The following is a 14964-nucleotide window of genomic DNA, read 5'->3' on the forward strand; positions in this document are numbered from 1 at the left end:
CCCAAGACTGGAGAAGGCAACATTTAGTTTAAATATGAGCCAATGGATTGTTATATTAATAGATAACCGTTTAACTTCTGTCCAACAGATATCAATTGTAGTGAGATATACAGTATTGTGTGTGTCAATTTATAAACTTAGAAAATACTTTTAGAGTCAGTTGTTATTCAATTCTTAAATAAAGACCTGTTGAACAATTAAGCCAAAAACATTATGTAAAGGGTTAACATGATTCCCTCCTGCCATTCACTCTAATCTGTACATTAGTGTAAGTAGAGAAAGATCTCATCCTGATGATTGATTTAGTAGATTCATCTAGTATAAGATTGTTGTAGAAGTAATATATCCTTATCCTAATAAAAATGTAATGTCTCAACATAGAGATGTTTTAGAGACTGGCAATACTTTTGTATAGTTTGAATAGAGTTCATGAAGTGAGAACACTTTGAGGTGGCTGGTCAGGGCAGGACCTGAGATTAGACTCCGGGTAAAGTGGGAATATTTGAATTAGAGAGCCTTCATTAAAAAGACAGACAGATATAATCTTACATTGAACATCATGTGTTGTATTTCGAGGTAGTGGAGAAAGGCATTTATTGATTTGTTGTCTAACTTTCTTGGAATAATAATTTGAATACAAATATTATGTTTGATATGCTTTTACTGGAAAGTTTAAAGTCTAATAATAATAACTTACATTTATATAGCGCCTTTCAGGGGACCCAAGGTCGCTTTACACAAAAACAGGAGTGTCTACACAATACTGATTATTTTGTTTTAACTTCTGTTGAGCCTCAATAAGAATAGAATGGGAGGGATGAAACCCTTCTTTAATGGTAACACATGCAGAGCACATAGCACACAGTGACATGTGTTCTCTGCATTTGAGCCATCCTAGTACCAGGAGTCTAGTACTAGGAGCAATGGGAGTGAGGGGGAAGGGGGTTGTCCGGTGCCTTGCTCAAGGGCACCATGGCAGGGCAGGAGGTGAACTGGGACCTCTCCAAGTAGCAGTCCACACTCCATATTTAGGTCTGGTCGGGGACTTGAACCAACGTCCTCACGGCTCACAGTCCAAGCCCCTACTGATTGAGCCATTAAGCAGATTGATGTTGGAAACAGTACCCAAGCCGTGGCTATCACATCAGCAATACTATCATAAAGTATATTTTAGCAAAGGTCAGAAAGTCATGACTGAAGAAACTGAAGGTTAAAGGAACCTGAAATCAAACAGGTGTTTCCTCTGACAGTAGCTTTAGTGCTTTTCTTTATGTGGGTTGTTTTGGTGTTGGAGCGCATCCTTCTGCGCAGTGATGAGGATGTCAGATGTACTTATACGTAAACAGCTCCTAAATGAAGTTCTGAGAAGTTATTTGGCTATTTGGCTTTTCATAATCATTGTGCACCACAAGCAAAATTACATTTTTTATTAGAGAGAGAGCAGACCTCCAATATCTCCACATTAATTCCTCACATGAAACACTGTGTACATGAATAGAACTACAGGTAAGAAAGAGCAACATCTATTGTTGATGTTGTGGAAGTTTCCCTTTTAGTGTGAATAAAACTATAAGAAAGTTAGAATGAAATCTAAAACACTTCATCAGCACTGTGGGCACAATTTGAGAAGATTAGATTAATAGTAAGCAAAAAAAACCAAACACCAGCAGTAATTAGTATATGATTTAAGTATTAGATTAATACGACATTTCAAATAATAAATGCACAAAACATAAAGCAGAGTAGTTACGAAATGTACACCCCGGTACAGCCCTCCACTTAGAAATATAATATTTTGTCATAATCTCACTTTTTAAAATTTGTATTCTTTGTAAATATTTCTCTATTTGTTAATATTTAATAGTTTTTGCAATTGTTCTATTTTTTCTCTTAAAATGTATTTCCTTTTAATGTGTTTATGTTGGCACCACCAAACACCGAAGCTAATTCCTAATATGTTTAAACCTGGTTCTGATCCCATCATTTAAAGTAAGGAGCTGATCAAGAAAACCTTTCAGTCTTTAAAGGGGACCTATCATGCAAAATGCACCTTTGATGTCTTCTATACATAAATGTGTCCCCGGTGCGTCGGGGAACTCACGCAGCGTCAGAAATTAAAACCCTCTCTTTTCCTCCATACCCAAATCTCTAAAAAACAGGGCTACAACGGAGCTGATCCAGATGTGCATCCGATATGACGTAATATCTTAAACGTGGGCTGGCTTTACACCCACAGCCCTATCAGAAACAATGCCCGACTGTTTTGGACGTAATATGGTGGGTGTTTACATTAGCATCGCTAACACTCGGAGCTAACCTGTACTGCACAGAGCATGTGTGTGAAGAAGCAGGAAATAAAAAGGAACTCACCTTGTGGTATAACCGGCAAGAGAGAAAGCCTTTGAGCTCCATACTGTTTCAGAAATACTTATATTACATATAATATGGCGTTTCATCACCGCAGTATTTAGTTTAGACGGTAGCTGCCGGGTCCCACATGAGCTCAGACCCCTCCTTTTTTATTACATTTTTGTTTTGTTTAAGCTTTATACCCCAAATCAGCACTTTTGAAACAGGAAGTGAAATAGAGGAATATGAGGCATGGCTAGAATGTGCGGTATTTTGAGCAAAAAAGTTCATAAAGATGTTTTTTATATATTTGTATATCTGAGACCTATGCTATTGCCTAAGAAAATAGCATGCTAGGTCCATTATAAGATGCATTACTGTGGATGTGTGTTCTGTGACAGTCGTACACAATCTGACCTCAGATCTGCTGCCCTCAACCTTCCTTAGTGAGTTCCAATGTCCAATGTCCGAATGAGAAGACAAACAGAGCTTCAGCACAACCTGCAGAGTCAGAGGTAACATTCCCACATTTATTACATGAGTTTAAATTGCACATTATGTTCCACAATGCATCCTGTATAATCAGTCCTTCCACATGACTGGCTGGAGTACATACACGTATCAGTGCACAGCTGCTGGTCCACAAGATGGCAGCACAACACAGCATTCATTAAGAGGTTATACTTTGTTCATATGCTTCAAAATCTCTAGAGGAATACAAAACAATCCAATGTGTTCACCACAGGCCTGAGCATCCTGTTAGAAAACATTACACAACGTGATATAAACATGAGATGATACAAAACCATTCGAGATCAAGTGTCTGAGAACATTGATTATTAATGAGTTACTCCTTATTTAGCACACGATTCAAAACAGATATTGCTTCTTGTTCTGCACCATAACTCCCTCGCGGCTTTTACAGTCAAACCAAAGACAAAGTTAAATATGGAATCCAACCACTCATTACAATATGTGTTAAACATTTCTGTCTCCAGTCAGTCTGAACTCAGAGGTTCCATTATTCCCCAACATTCCTCATCTCCTTCACTTCATTCCTTTTCCATTTGAGGATTTGTGTCCTCATCCCTCTGAAGATGAACACGTCTCCTCCCTGCATCACAATCAATATCACAACATTTTAGAGTTTAGGCATTTCTCAAACCTTTCAAGGCATTAGCATAACTCCTGCTGTCCTTCCTCCTGACCAGCGTGCTCTGCTAGTGTCAAAGCCAGTTGAGGGTTCATAGAAACAAAGTGTGGTGTGAGTCTGAAGCCCCTCCCTCACTGATGGGTTAACCCTTCATGTTACTGTTGCAACTGCAGAGACGCAAAGAGGAAATAAGGCAACAAATAAATACAGATTTTCCCATGAGCAACACCAGAATGTTACTGCTCTTACATTATTATACAATTGTGTGCAACAATATAGCTATAGTTGATATGTTTATGTAGACTAATAAGCAGTATTTCTCTCCTTTTGAATATGTAGTAATCAGGAATACTGGGGGAAAGCTATGCTTGAGATTCCATTTCAACATTCATTTATGGGACAATAAAACATCACGCATCAGCAGTAGTGTGGTAGAAATGTTCTTTAAGCATCCATCAAATGTTAGGCTTTGCTATTTAGGATCATCAAAACATAATTGCCGTGGACTCTACTTTGTTTTGATGCATTGTGGGATATTTTTAGAGCAAATTATAGTGCATACATATTACATAAAGAATCCTAAGTAGTGCCATTCTAAAATGTGAGTATTTAGAATGTAAGATTCTTGTATTTTAGGCAATTACTTAGAAAAATATATTTTCTAGGATCCCCAACATTTATTTTTCTGATTCAAAGAATGAATAATTGTTGATCCATAAAAATCAAAAGTGAAAATAATATTCTGTTGCACCATTACAAAATGGAAATTGAAATAAGGAGTGAATAGGGATTGGTTTCAGAGGCAGCAGGATCAATTGGATTCACTGTATTTACAAAAAGCACCTTGAATATGAGCAGAAAGCTGGAGTGAGAGAGAAGCAAAGAGAGAGAGAGAAGCAAAGAGAGAGAGAGAAGCAAAGAGAGAGAGAGACTACACATTTGAAAAAGACAATGTCTGAGCTGTAGAAATCAATCAAACCTACTGAAGGGACTCGTGGTATATGCTAGACACTTTGAGGCTGCACGCTCTTATTGTTTGTGGTAAATCCAACCATCTGCAGCTACGAGTGTGATGGAGCACAAACCTAAGAAGAGAACACAGATGGCTGGGTCCAAATCAAGCGTCCTTAAGAGAAAAGATGAGATACAAAGAAGACCTTGGAAAACAAAGAGTAAAGCCCAAAACTGAAATGAGCAACTTCAGTTTCAGAGCCTCGCCACTGACCCTCCTTCAACCGGTCGGTACAAGACATTTGAAGATATTCCAGCATATTAAAAACCATCTGACGAGGAAATATTTGATTATAGAGCTACATCAGTTCTTCATGCAAAACACAGACACACATTCCCATGGAGGTAGCAGTGGGCACTGAACGTTGAGAAACGCTTTCCTGTTTTCACCCTACATGGTTTGTGTATAGAGTCCCAACATATTCCACGTACTGCTTTACAAGTTAGTTGAAAATCAAAAGGACACAAGCCTCAGGTTGTCTGTTGAACGTGAAGTAGTGTTCCTGAACATGCTGCATGTTTCTACCGTCAGGACGGGACCCCTCACACCTGGATGTTTCTGTGTGATGGCAACTCACACCCCTCTGTGGACAAGAGGAGGGGGTCTAATAAAGAATATTATTATGAACCTGCTGTGGCTGAAGCTGATGTTTGAACCAGCTGGAGTGTGCAGGTGTTGTGAGCACTTCCCATCCTGAGAGCCGCGCAGGCAGCGTTCACAAAAGCTATTGGAACTGTGTCAAAGACTGGGACTTAATACACATTGGTTTCCAATGACAACCAAATCTTTTCATTTCTAAGAATAAATGAGCTTCTAATCTACACTATTGATTGCTCTTAACAACAGGGGACAAAGGTTCCAGTTAGTGGATCTCAGGCTGGGACTAAGGAGGCTGCAACGTTCTGCATCGGTAACTCCTCCCCCTTGATATGGATTCATATACTGAGGAATCTGCCAATGGAGAGCACTGATCCGTTCTCACCAATTACAATGTGTACACACACAGTACTCCACTGCATGCAAGAATCTAAGTATACATGAGATTGCTGCGGTACTAAAAAGTGAGCTTGTAGCCCTGTTATTGACGGGGAAACTGTATTTAATTGAGTTTGTTGGCAAACGTGTAATTAAAGTATTTGCTGACGAGAGAGCATGAATCCACGCTGAGACTCATCAGATTCATTTCCACCATGTCTTTGTGTTTAAGTAACTCATGGGGAAAATGTTTGACTTCTTAGTGATTGGATAAGAACACAAACAGGCTGAATGTAGTTTAAGATGCATTTGTTAGTACTGGGGGTGGGCTTTCCTTACTTGCTGAGGGGTCTGAGGACAGAGTGTGCTATGCTGTACAGATCAAACAGACCTGAATCAGATATGGGATTGTGACTACATCATAGAATTGTTTAAGAAAATGTAAGATTTGAAAAGTGCTTGAGACAGACTCATTCAATATTATTATTGAAAGTGTCTAACATTATGTGGATATATATCACAAAGAAATCAAAGCTTGTTTTCTCATGGTGAAAAAGAAGAATGGATGATGGGTCCCTGGAGCGTCTGTCCCTCAACGTGTCAAATGGATGAATTGAAATGAGAGAATAGCCATTGTATTGACATGTTCAGTTAACAGATGGCAAGTTGAGCAGACAGTGAACACAGCTTGGTGTTAGGAAGAAGCTCCAAGGGCTTGTGAACTGAATCTCATCAGCTAGGTTTACAGACTGAAGAGGTGTGAACGCCGCCTGAGCAGGAAGACAGAGAAACATCCAGCTGGAAATACTTCATCAGCAGTATCCAGTCTGTACGTGTGCAGTGGAGCGGCTGCTTATGAAGACGGTGACACTGTGTCTATGCGGGGCTGTGCTTTCTCTTTGTCCTCATCATCATCCAGGAAGAACAGCGGGAACATCCCCAAGATACAGCCGATGGACACTCCGATGGCTTTCCCCTGCAGGAGGAGAGGAGGAAAGGATGTCATCTTTGTTCCATGTTATCCCATTTAACACTACTCACTACTTCCTTGTAGTCATCTCCTAATTGTTGGCTTTGTGTTGAAGTCATCAAATTAGAGATGCACATATTGCAATTGTCTGACCTTCTCAAATGTACATTTTTCTTTCCTTGTGAAAAATATATCCAGACAAATATTTGTATAACTATTTATCATGGAACATTTTTCATTCAGTTAAAAACATGTGTTAGATGTTATTCAGCAGCTATAGATGAATCCGTTTCTCACCATGTGTGAGCTGACCCTGGTCTGCCACATGTCCGCCTGTTTGGGCGTCAGTTCTGGACCCTGCATCCCAAATTTGGTCGCCAGAACCTCCACATAACCTGCAAGACTGCATGCACACATATTTGTGTCAATATATTTGTGGAGAGAGTTATTGACAAAAATCATGAACCATCCCAACATTCCAATCATTTCACTTATTTGAAACCTTTTGCAGAAACTAAAGCTACCGTTGAGATGATTGTTTCAAAATGATTATCTAACCTCCCTTATCAAAAGTTCATTATTTTAAAAAAGAACAAAACAACAAAGTATAAAAATAAAATAAACTCAAGCATTAATATGTGTAAAGATAGAGCAGCAGATGAGATGAAAATGATAAGTAGTAACAACTCAAATCCCACCTGATTGAACAAGAGCACAAAGAAACCTCAGTTCCTTCTTTGAATGAAAACACAGCAAACACAGAGTGTACCTTGAAGCACCTTTCTTCATCTACCTTAACCAATCACACATCAGAGCGTTCATAATGCTGCTCACCCGAGACCGGCCAGATCTGAAATCAGGTTCCCCCACGCAGCAGCTGCACAAACACAAAGAGGGAACACTCTGATGTCTGCTGTTCTCTGAGGAACACACACATAGTGACGGAGAAATGTAGAATTGAGTGATATTTTTCAAAGGGATTTAAAGCACCCCTCTTTGAGGTCTAGGTTGAATGGGTATTAGCTTCGTAATATTGGTGTTGTGGCAATTGCTTGATGTTTGGCTGTGTTAGCAAAGATAACCACTCATTAGCTATTCTAATGGATTCATATCAAATGCAGGCGTAATGTTAGATCTGTCCACATATTCTAAAGTGGTGCATACATTCATCCACTCTGGAACTGTTGGGGCGCTAAATCGCAAAAATACAGAAACTAGTATAATGGTCCTTTAGGAAATCTTTGTAATAATGCAAACATCCTAATAGAGTGGTGCAGGAATGAGTCCTAAAGCCTGGATATGAGTTAGCATGTAAGCACTTCTGGGCTCCCTCATGAGGTCTAGAGTTTTGGTTGGATTCCTGAAATAAGAAAAATGTCTTCACTTTTTGGCATAAATGAGTAAATCATTACTAATGTGGTGTAATTCATTTATAACTTAACTTTAGCTTTTTATTTTCTGTCATTTACGCTTCAAAAATCCTAAAAGTGGTGATGCCAACAAAACATGCAAGTATCATAAACGTGTGTTTGCCACAGATCTTATTTGATACGATACTTAGAAATCTAATGAAAAAATACTATTGAGTTTTTGTTGTCAAGGGAGCCCTTGCTATGCTAGCTGCTAAACCACTATTAGCTCGGGTTACACCTACTACTCGCTCACAATGAAAGGAGCAAGTTATGATGGTTCAGACATCTGATCAGGATGCATCCTGGATAGGGATGGGAATTTGAAAGCAAATGTATGTTCGAATATTCGATTAACCGAAATGTACTTATCCTATAATTATAATTTTTTTAAATGTGGGAAAAAAATGTAACCAAAAAAAGAATATTATTTAATTTGGAAAAATAAATAAATACATGTTCAAATAAGTATAGAAACCAAGTTGAATTTGTCAAATGTATTGAACTGGTGATCACAGTTTGAACAGTTTACAGCAATAGGCCTACAGCTTTCATGCTTAAAACATAACTTGGTTTTGAAATGAAAGAGGGATCATACACAAACAACATAATGGGTTAGGCTAACGTAACCCGTGACAACAGAGATCAACAACCTATAACAGGGCCTATCTACAGAATGCAGCTATTCAATACTCATTCTTTATAAGAATATGAGCATGTCTGCTCTCAGGGGAGAGGCGGGTGCGGAGGCGATTCACAATCAGGCCAGCTGTAGAGAAGACCCTCTCATCTGGAGTTTGGGCATAAGATGAGGTTGAGTCTGCGTGATCTGCGTGTAGGGAGGGGCGGCAGCCATATACATTGAATTATTCCATTTGATCATAATGTAATCAACTTGGGCACCCCTCCCAAAAAAAAAATTACAATAAAAATATTCATAACTCATATTCGAATACCTGAATCATTTTGAATATTCCATTAATCGTTCCCATCCCTAATCCTGGATAATTATCTTGAGATGGTTTCCAAAGAAAGTCAAACCGGGAGGGGAGCTCGGAAATATCCCATCAGGCCTAGAAAAGCATCAGGGTCCCCCAGGAAGAGGGGACGTCTAAAGAGAAAAAGATGTCTGTTGCCATTGTGCAGGTGCCTGAAAAAAGATTCAAGGAGTCATTGAAGTTGAATCTACTAATAAGTGGCTGATATTTAGGCTATGATCCACCTCTAGAGCCTGTGTTGTCCATACAATGCCCACGCTTCAGCAACATTTCAGAAACTCACCCACACGAAGAAGTGCATGTACCTAAAGATGTGCTGTGCCAAGGGGCCCACATAAATGCGTATACGCAAGAAGATGAAAAGCAGAGAGAGAAGTTCAAACAATAGAGTATGGCAGCACAATGCAAGAGGAGAGCAGGAGGAGTGAGAGAAGGTGTTTACAAGTTCACAGATAAAAGAGCACCTTTGGAAACCCTCCAAGACACCAGTCAGCTCCTTTTCCATCTGCCTTCACGTTAACACTGTCAGCAGAACGAGCTTCAGATGTAGAACGTCGACAACGCTTGTGAGTCCTTCACGCTGCGGCTTGGGTTTTCACAGGGGATGGCTGACAATGCGGTAGAAATGACATTTGTTCACGGTTAGTTCAACTTAAGGTGTTAAGTATGTGTTTGTTTTGAGTGGATCTCTGGAGGCACCAAAAGCAACGGTCCTTAGCGCTGGATGCTAGCAGAGTTTCCAGCAGGAACTATAATGCTCCGGATGGAAGTTTTCAGTCCAAGTTTCCCTCAAAGAAGTGAGATAGATAGAAAAGTGAAAGAGCGATACAATCTCACAGCCTCATTTCACCAGCACCTCTGAATGATTGCACATGGCAGTAAAGTGCTGATGATGACACAGGAGTCAGAGTTCAAAGCTAGAAAAGGTCTGCTCTCAAATCAGTCGTTGAGCATCACTGCAGGCTGGATGATGATGATGACACAAATAGGAAGCAGCGCCTGGATGGATAAAGACGGGCTATTTATCTAGAGCCTTGTTTCCCCATTTGCACTTTGCAGAGGAAATTGGAGCCAAGTATCCATGGAAACAGAATAATCTAGTGTTGAGCAAAAGGGAGAAGATGAGCACCAGAGCCTTTATGATTTTCACAGCCTAATAAAGAGCTGACCTGAGACCCAGAACAGCAGCCATGCAAGAAACTGCTGCGGTGCCCAGGAGAGCTTCTTCAGTGCAACTTTATACAACTGGTGGCATCAGCCAGGCTTCAGAAGTAGAAACATGGCTTTAGTGATGGCTGATGGAAGAGGAGGCATTGCTTCTAGAATATACTGTGACTTCCAGCCTGAATGATGGAGCCACAGTGCATCTTGTGTGATAGATAGACCTTCTGTGTCTAAATGTGTCATCTGTAAATGTAAAACACCTATCACAAATGAACTGAATTGGGCTCAGTTTGACACAGATCTGAATAGTTCATACATTTACAACTGATGCTTTGTAACTTTACCCACCTAAACCAATACATGAAGGGTAGCCTAAAGGATGAGTCTGCTAGGTACAGCAAACTATATTAAAACAAGATAATAAAGTCCATTTTCATTTCACGGTGACCCGACTACAGATTCTCTACATGTTCTCACCAGCCATGGTGGAGATCCCGAGAGTGACTCCGATAGAGAGTTCAATCTGTGTTCCCTGGTGGAGAGGAGAGAGTGAGGAGGGGTCTCATCAGAGTCAGAGTTTGAGAAAGAATACAGGAAGACAGAAGAAGATACATCATTGACGGAGACTTGCATTTGTTCATCATAAAGGCAATTCATTACAGTCAAAAAGAAGCTTCATCATTGTGTAAATAAAAAGGCACTTACTGCTGCGATCATGATGGCATTATCAAGGAAACCAAATCCAATAAAGGGGATACAGTTGTGGAACAGAACTGCAGAGAAACAGGAAGAAGGATTAACAAAGAACTTTGCTATCAGGGAACTGCAGAAGTCCTGTTGATCCTTCAGCTTAATGTGCTGTTTCTAACACCAACACATGAGTTCACTTCAAACATATAGGTGAAGGGAATTGTGTTTAACTATTTTTTAAATCAGGAAGAGGATGAGAGTTTTGATCAGTTATTGAAGTGTTGAACTGTATGAGATCAATACAGGCAAAGTATATGAATAAACAGAACAGACCGGCCTGAACAGTGTTGCATACTTAATGAGAGGAAGTAGTAGAGTTTGGAGAATCAAAGCCAGCTGCTCTGTGAGCTTGGACTTATTGTCAGCGTGCAAACATGCTCACATGGAGATGTCTAGCATGTTCACATCATGTTCACCAATCTACACATATTAGCTTGAACTTGATCAGATGATAAGCACTAAACACAAAGTACAGCTGAGGCTGATGATATGACCAATGTCTGCATGCTTCTATTGTGGAAAATAATGTATTCAAAACCATAGAGCCACAGCATTGTACTGAGCATACAGGATAATAGAGCATTTTCTTTATTCTATCATGCAGCATTATATATTACATATACACTACACAAATAATACTTATAAATCAATACTTTTATTTTGAAAGCCATATGAATATCCAATAATGGATTATAAGATTTCATCAGTTTACACAACAAATCCAACTCTTTTTGTTTCTGTTCTCTTTGTTTAGTCATCTCTAGGGCACGAGGATTTCACCCTTTTTAATAATGACCTCCTCCACATGACCCCTGGTGGTCTCAATAGTTTCCCCCTGTGGGTAAATAGGGTTTGAAAATGGCTTTTTTCTTGCGAGCTCTGCCTTAAAATGATAAGTCTGATGTTGAGGTCGGTTATTGAACCGAAGTTCAGACTTTACAGTACAAACTGGTATATGATAGAATGATATCTTATATATCGAATCAACAAAAGCTCATTCATGTCTGGTCAGCTTGATTTCCAACATAAACTTAAAAAAAGAGATCAACTACTCAAAGTGTTTAAGTAAATCAGAACTGCTGACATAGAAATACTCATGGAGGAGTTTCAGGTTGCGGTTTATTTCCAAAACATAGATTGTGAGTGCGTGCGTCACATTTCATCTCACCATATTTGATCTGGGCCCTAGTCGGCGGCGAGGGCTCCTGGTTCTCTGAAAGGAAAAAACATCAAAACACATCAGATGTTTGCTCATTAACTGCTGAGGTTTCACTTCAAGGCCCCTACACACCAAGCCATCGATAGATGCCGGGCCGTCGATAAGCGTCGTGTCGCCCTACTCAGATTGGTGTGTCGGCAAAAGAAATCAATCTGATTGGCTGTTCAGCTTAGCGAATCAGTGCATGAGAAGCGAAACGGAAGTGAAGAAGGTACACACAGACGGCTATTATTTTTTATTTTCATCTCACCTGGACGCAATCATTTATTTTACATCATGGCGATCTGGAATGAAGAAATCGAAGACCAACTCAGTTGCCACGTAATTTGCTGCCACACTTCCTGCATAAGGTGGACAATAGCTTCTTCAAGTATTTAACGGACAGGACCCTGGACGATGTGGCTATTTAGTTTTTTTATTGTATTACTTACTATTTTTATCTTATTGTATTTCAGTCGATTGTTTACATTGTACAGTTCTACATTTGATAATAAAACACTTTTTACCGAAGTAATATTTCACTACGTCATCACTTCTCCGGTGTCCCTAACATGAAAACGTCTGGTACACGGTACGTCTTTGTTGAACCTATGTGTTCGATGTCCCTTTTCCCTTTTGGGTTTTTCGTACTATCCCGGGGAAAATTTATATTTTTGACTACGAAGGGTTTGTAGGTCGTCAATACGACTCGTTCTATTAGTATTACTTGTAAAAAACCACAGGTCGAGCTACTTACGTTTCAAGGGTATAACAGAGAGAAACTCGAGGAAAACTCTTACACTTTGTAGACAGAGAAATCGCATTGTAAGGGGTGAAAGGGGTCTGATCAGAGATTGAGACAGTCAGACGAAAAAGGACGATTCATTCATTCTCGTGTCCCCGGAAAACTGACGGCGAAGGGACTTTTGTCGGATCAGGACGTCCTGCTATGGTACAGGATAGCTCGGGTGAGTCCAGTCGGTCTTATTTGGTTACTAATTGTTATTTAACGAGACATACAGGTTTCCCGCGACCGTTCTAAGGTCGATTGAACTGGAGATACAGTCGGAAAGTAGTTTGAGTCCCAGCGACCTGGGCAAAACTAACCGGAGCGGTCAATTTACGGTAACGACATGGTGTATCTCGACTACCGACGCACGTTTAGTAAAAAAAAATTATTGAAAACGCATGTAAAAAAAAATAAAACTTTTTACCTTTAATACTTTATATACGTAGACATTATAACTTACTAATTAAAGTTATGTTTATTGATTTTTATTTTCATTATCATAAATATGAAGATTTATGATGCACGGGGGCCAGTCACGTCGGTAGCAACCTTCTCGAGACGAGATTCCAGGGAAAAGTCTGTTCGTCCCAATTTATCTTCGCGTCGGAGTAGACAACCGGTACTCCGGGGTGACGTCGTGCGTGCCCGGGATGTCCCTTCTGAAGTTGAAGTCGAGATAAAAGATTAGAAATCTCTTACGAAAACTCTTAGTTTTTTGTAAATTCATTCTAGCCGCGATAATATAATAAAAACCACTATAATTTTGGACTGTTGTGTTGTTTTGTGGTTAATGTTCTCTCCCTTCCTATTTTTGTTATCTTGTTTAAACGTAAAGACGGTCTACTAAAATGTAAATAAGCGTCCTAACAATTATTTACGACATATAGTGAACATTCCCAAAATAACGTAAGACACTGCGTACTCGCAATAGTGGAGGATGAGTGATCAAACCTAGCCACAGCCACACACACACACCACACACACACACACACAGCACACACACACACACGACAGCCACGACACACACACCACACACAACACACACTCACACACACACACACACACCACACCACAACACACCCACACACACCACACACACACACACACACACACACACACCACACACACACACACACCACCCACACACACACAGCACACACCCACACAGCACACAACACACCACACACACACACACCACACCACACACACACACACACGACACACCCACGTTTTACACGGGACCGTGTTTCTGCCCCTTGTGTCTCTTCTAACTTATACGAGTCATCTTCGTCAGGTTCGTCGTCCTCGTTCGCCTAATGGAAGAGACTAGGTTGAGTAATGTTAGGTCGGATTCTTTTGTCCTATAATCTCTAGTAAAGGAAAGTTCTTTACGGAAGTTTAGTACCAAACGAGTCGAAAAATATAAAAACCAGTCTCTTTAATTCTACTAGAACGAACGAAACTAAACTTACTTTATACTAGGAATTAGGGAGAAGACCGTAAATTTATTTGTGAGTAACCTATTACCCGCGCGGTATTATTTCCAGTTTAGGACTTGACATTGTTGTGTAGAACCACAGCCAAAACTTCTTCGAACCATCAGTGACATCTCGCAGGGTTGGACTTCACACTTACAACTTGAAATCTCTTCTCACTGGTTGACAGAGGTACACCGACGACGTCGAATTTCCGGGGATGTGTGAGTTCGACTGTGGTTCTTGTGCAGGTCTGCTTAGTGCTGACCAAAGCTGAGTTCAGAGGACGCAGAAACCGGTTGTCAGTGTGACCTTGTGTTGCGTTTCTGAAGTCGGCTGCCGTACGCACTCACGTTATTTGAGGGAATGGTCGTCCCGCGCGATCACACATAAGCCACGTAAGTTTTCCCCGTTGTTGGCCTTCTGTCTGACGCACCTATTGTTTGAAGTAGAGAGACTCGTCTTTCTTTGATAAATTCGTAACACTTGACCGTTGGATTTCATTGACGACGATGGTGTAAGGTAACGTAGTCATATAATATAGGTTCTTAATAATATTATATGTTGTAGTATTGTGACTGTCCGGTTTACTACATAGTAAGTACATGTTAGACAATAGGAGGACTGAAAATAACATCATATCGATTAACATAGGCGTTAAGGGATTACAACCACAATAGATGCCGGGACATCATACTTCCATGGCTTTATTTCAAAACAT

At 40.1% G+C, this 14964-nt stretch overlaps 1 protein-coding gene across 1 annotated transcript; it reads right to left on the reverse strand.

Annotated features, from left to right (window-relative positions):
* Positions 1 to 2853: 2853 nt before the first annotated feature.
* Positions 2854 to 14053, reverse strand: LOC104966521 (transmembrane protein 65-like). Its single transcript, XM_010795706.1, has 7 exons — positions 14041 to 14053; positions 11949 to 11993; positions 10736 to 10803; positions 10508 to 10562; positions 7294 to 7336; positions 6757 to 6862; positions 2854 to 6465 (listed from the first exon to the last, which is right to left on the reverse strand). Exons 1-7 carry the CDS (start codon positions 14051 to 14053, stop codon positions 6343 to 6345), a joined length of 453 nt encoding a protein of 150 aa, XP_010794008.1. The 3' UTR covers positions 2854 to 6342.
* Between the last annotated feature and the right edge of the window lie 911 nt (positions 14054 to 14964).

This window comes from Notothenia coriiceps, unplaced genomic scaffold (assembly GCF_000735185.1).
Source record: "Notothenia coriiceps isolate Sejong01 unplaced genomic scaffold, NC01 NC01_scaffold00037246, whole genome shotgun sequence".
In the NCBI taxonomy this organism is placed as follows: Eukaryota; Metazoa; Chordata; class Actinopteri; order Perciformes; family Nototheniidae; genus Notothenia; species Notothenia coriiceps.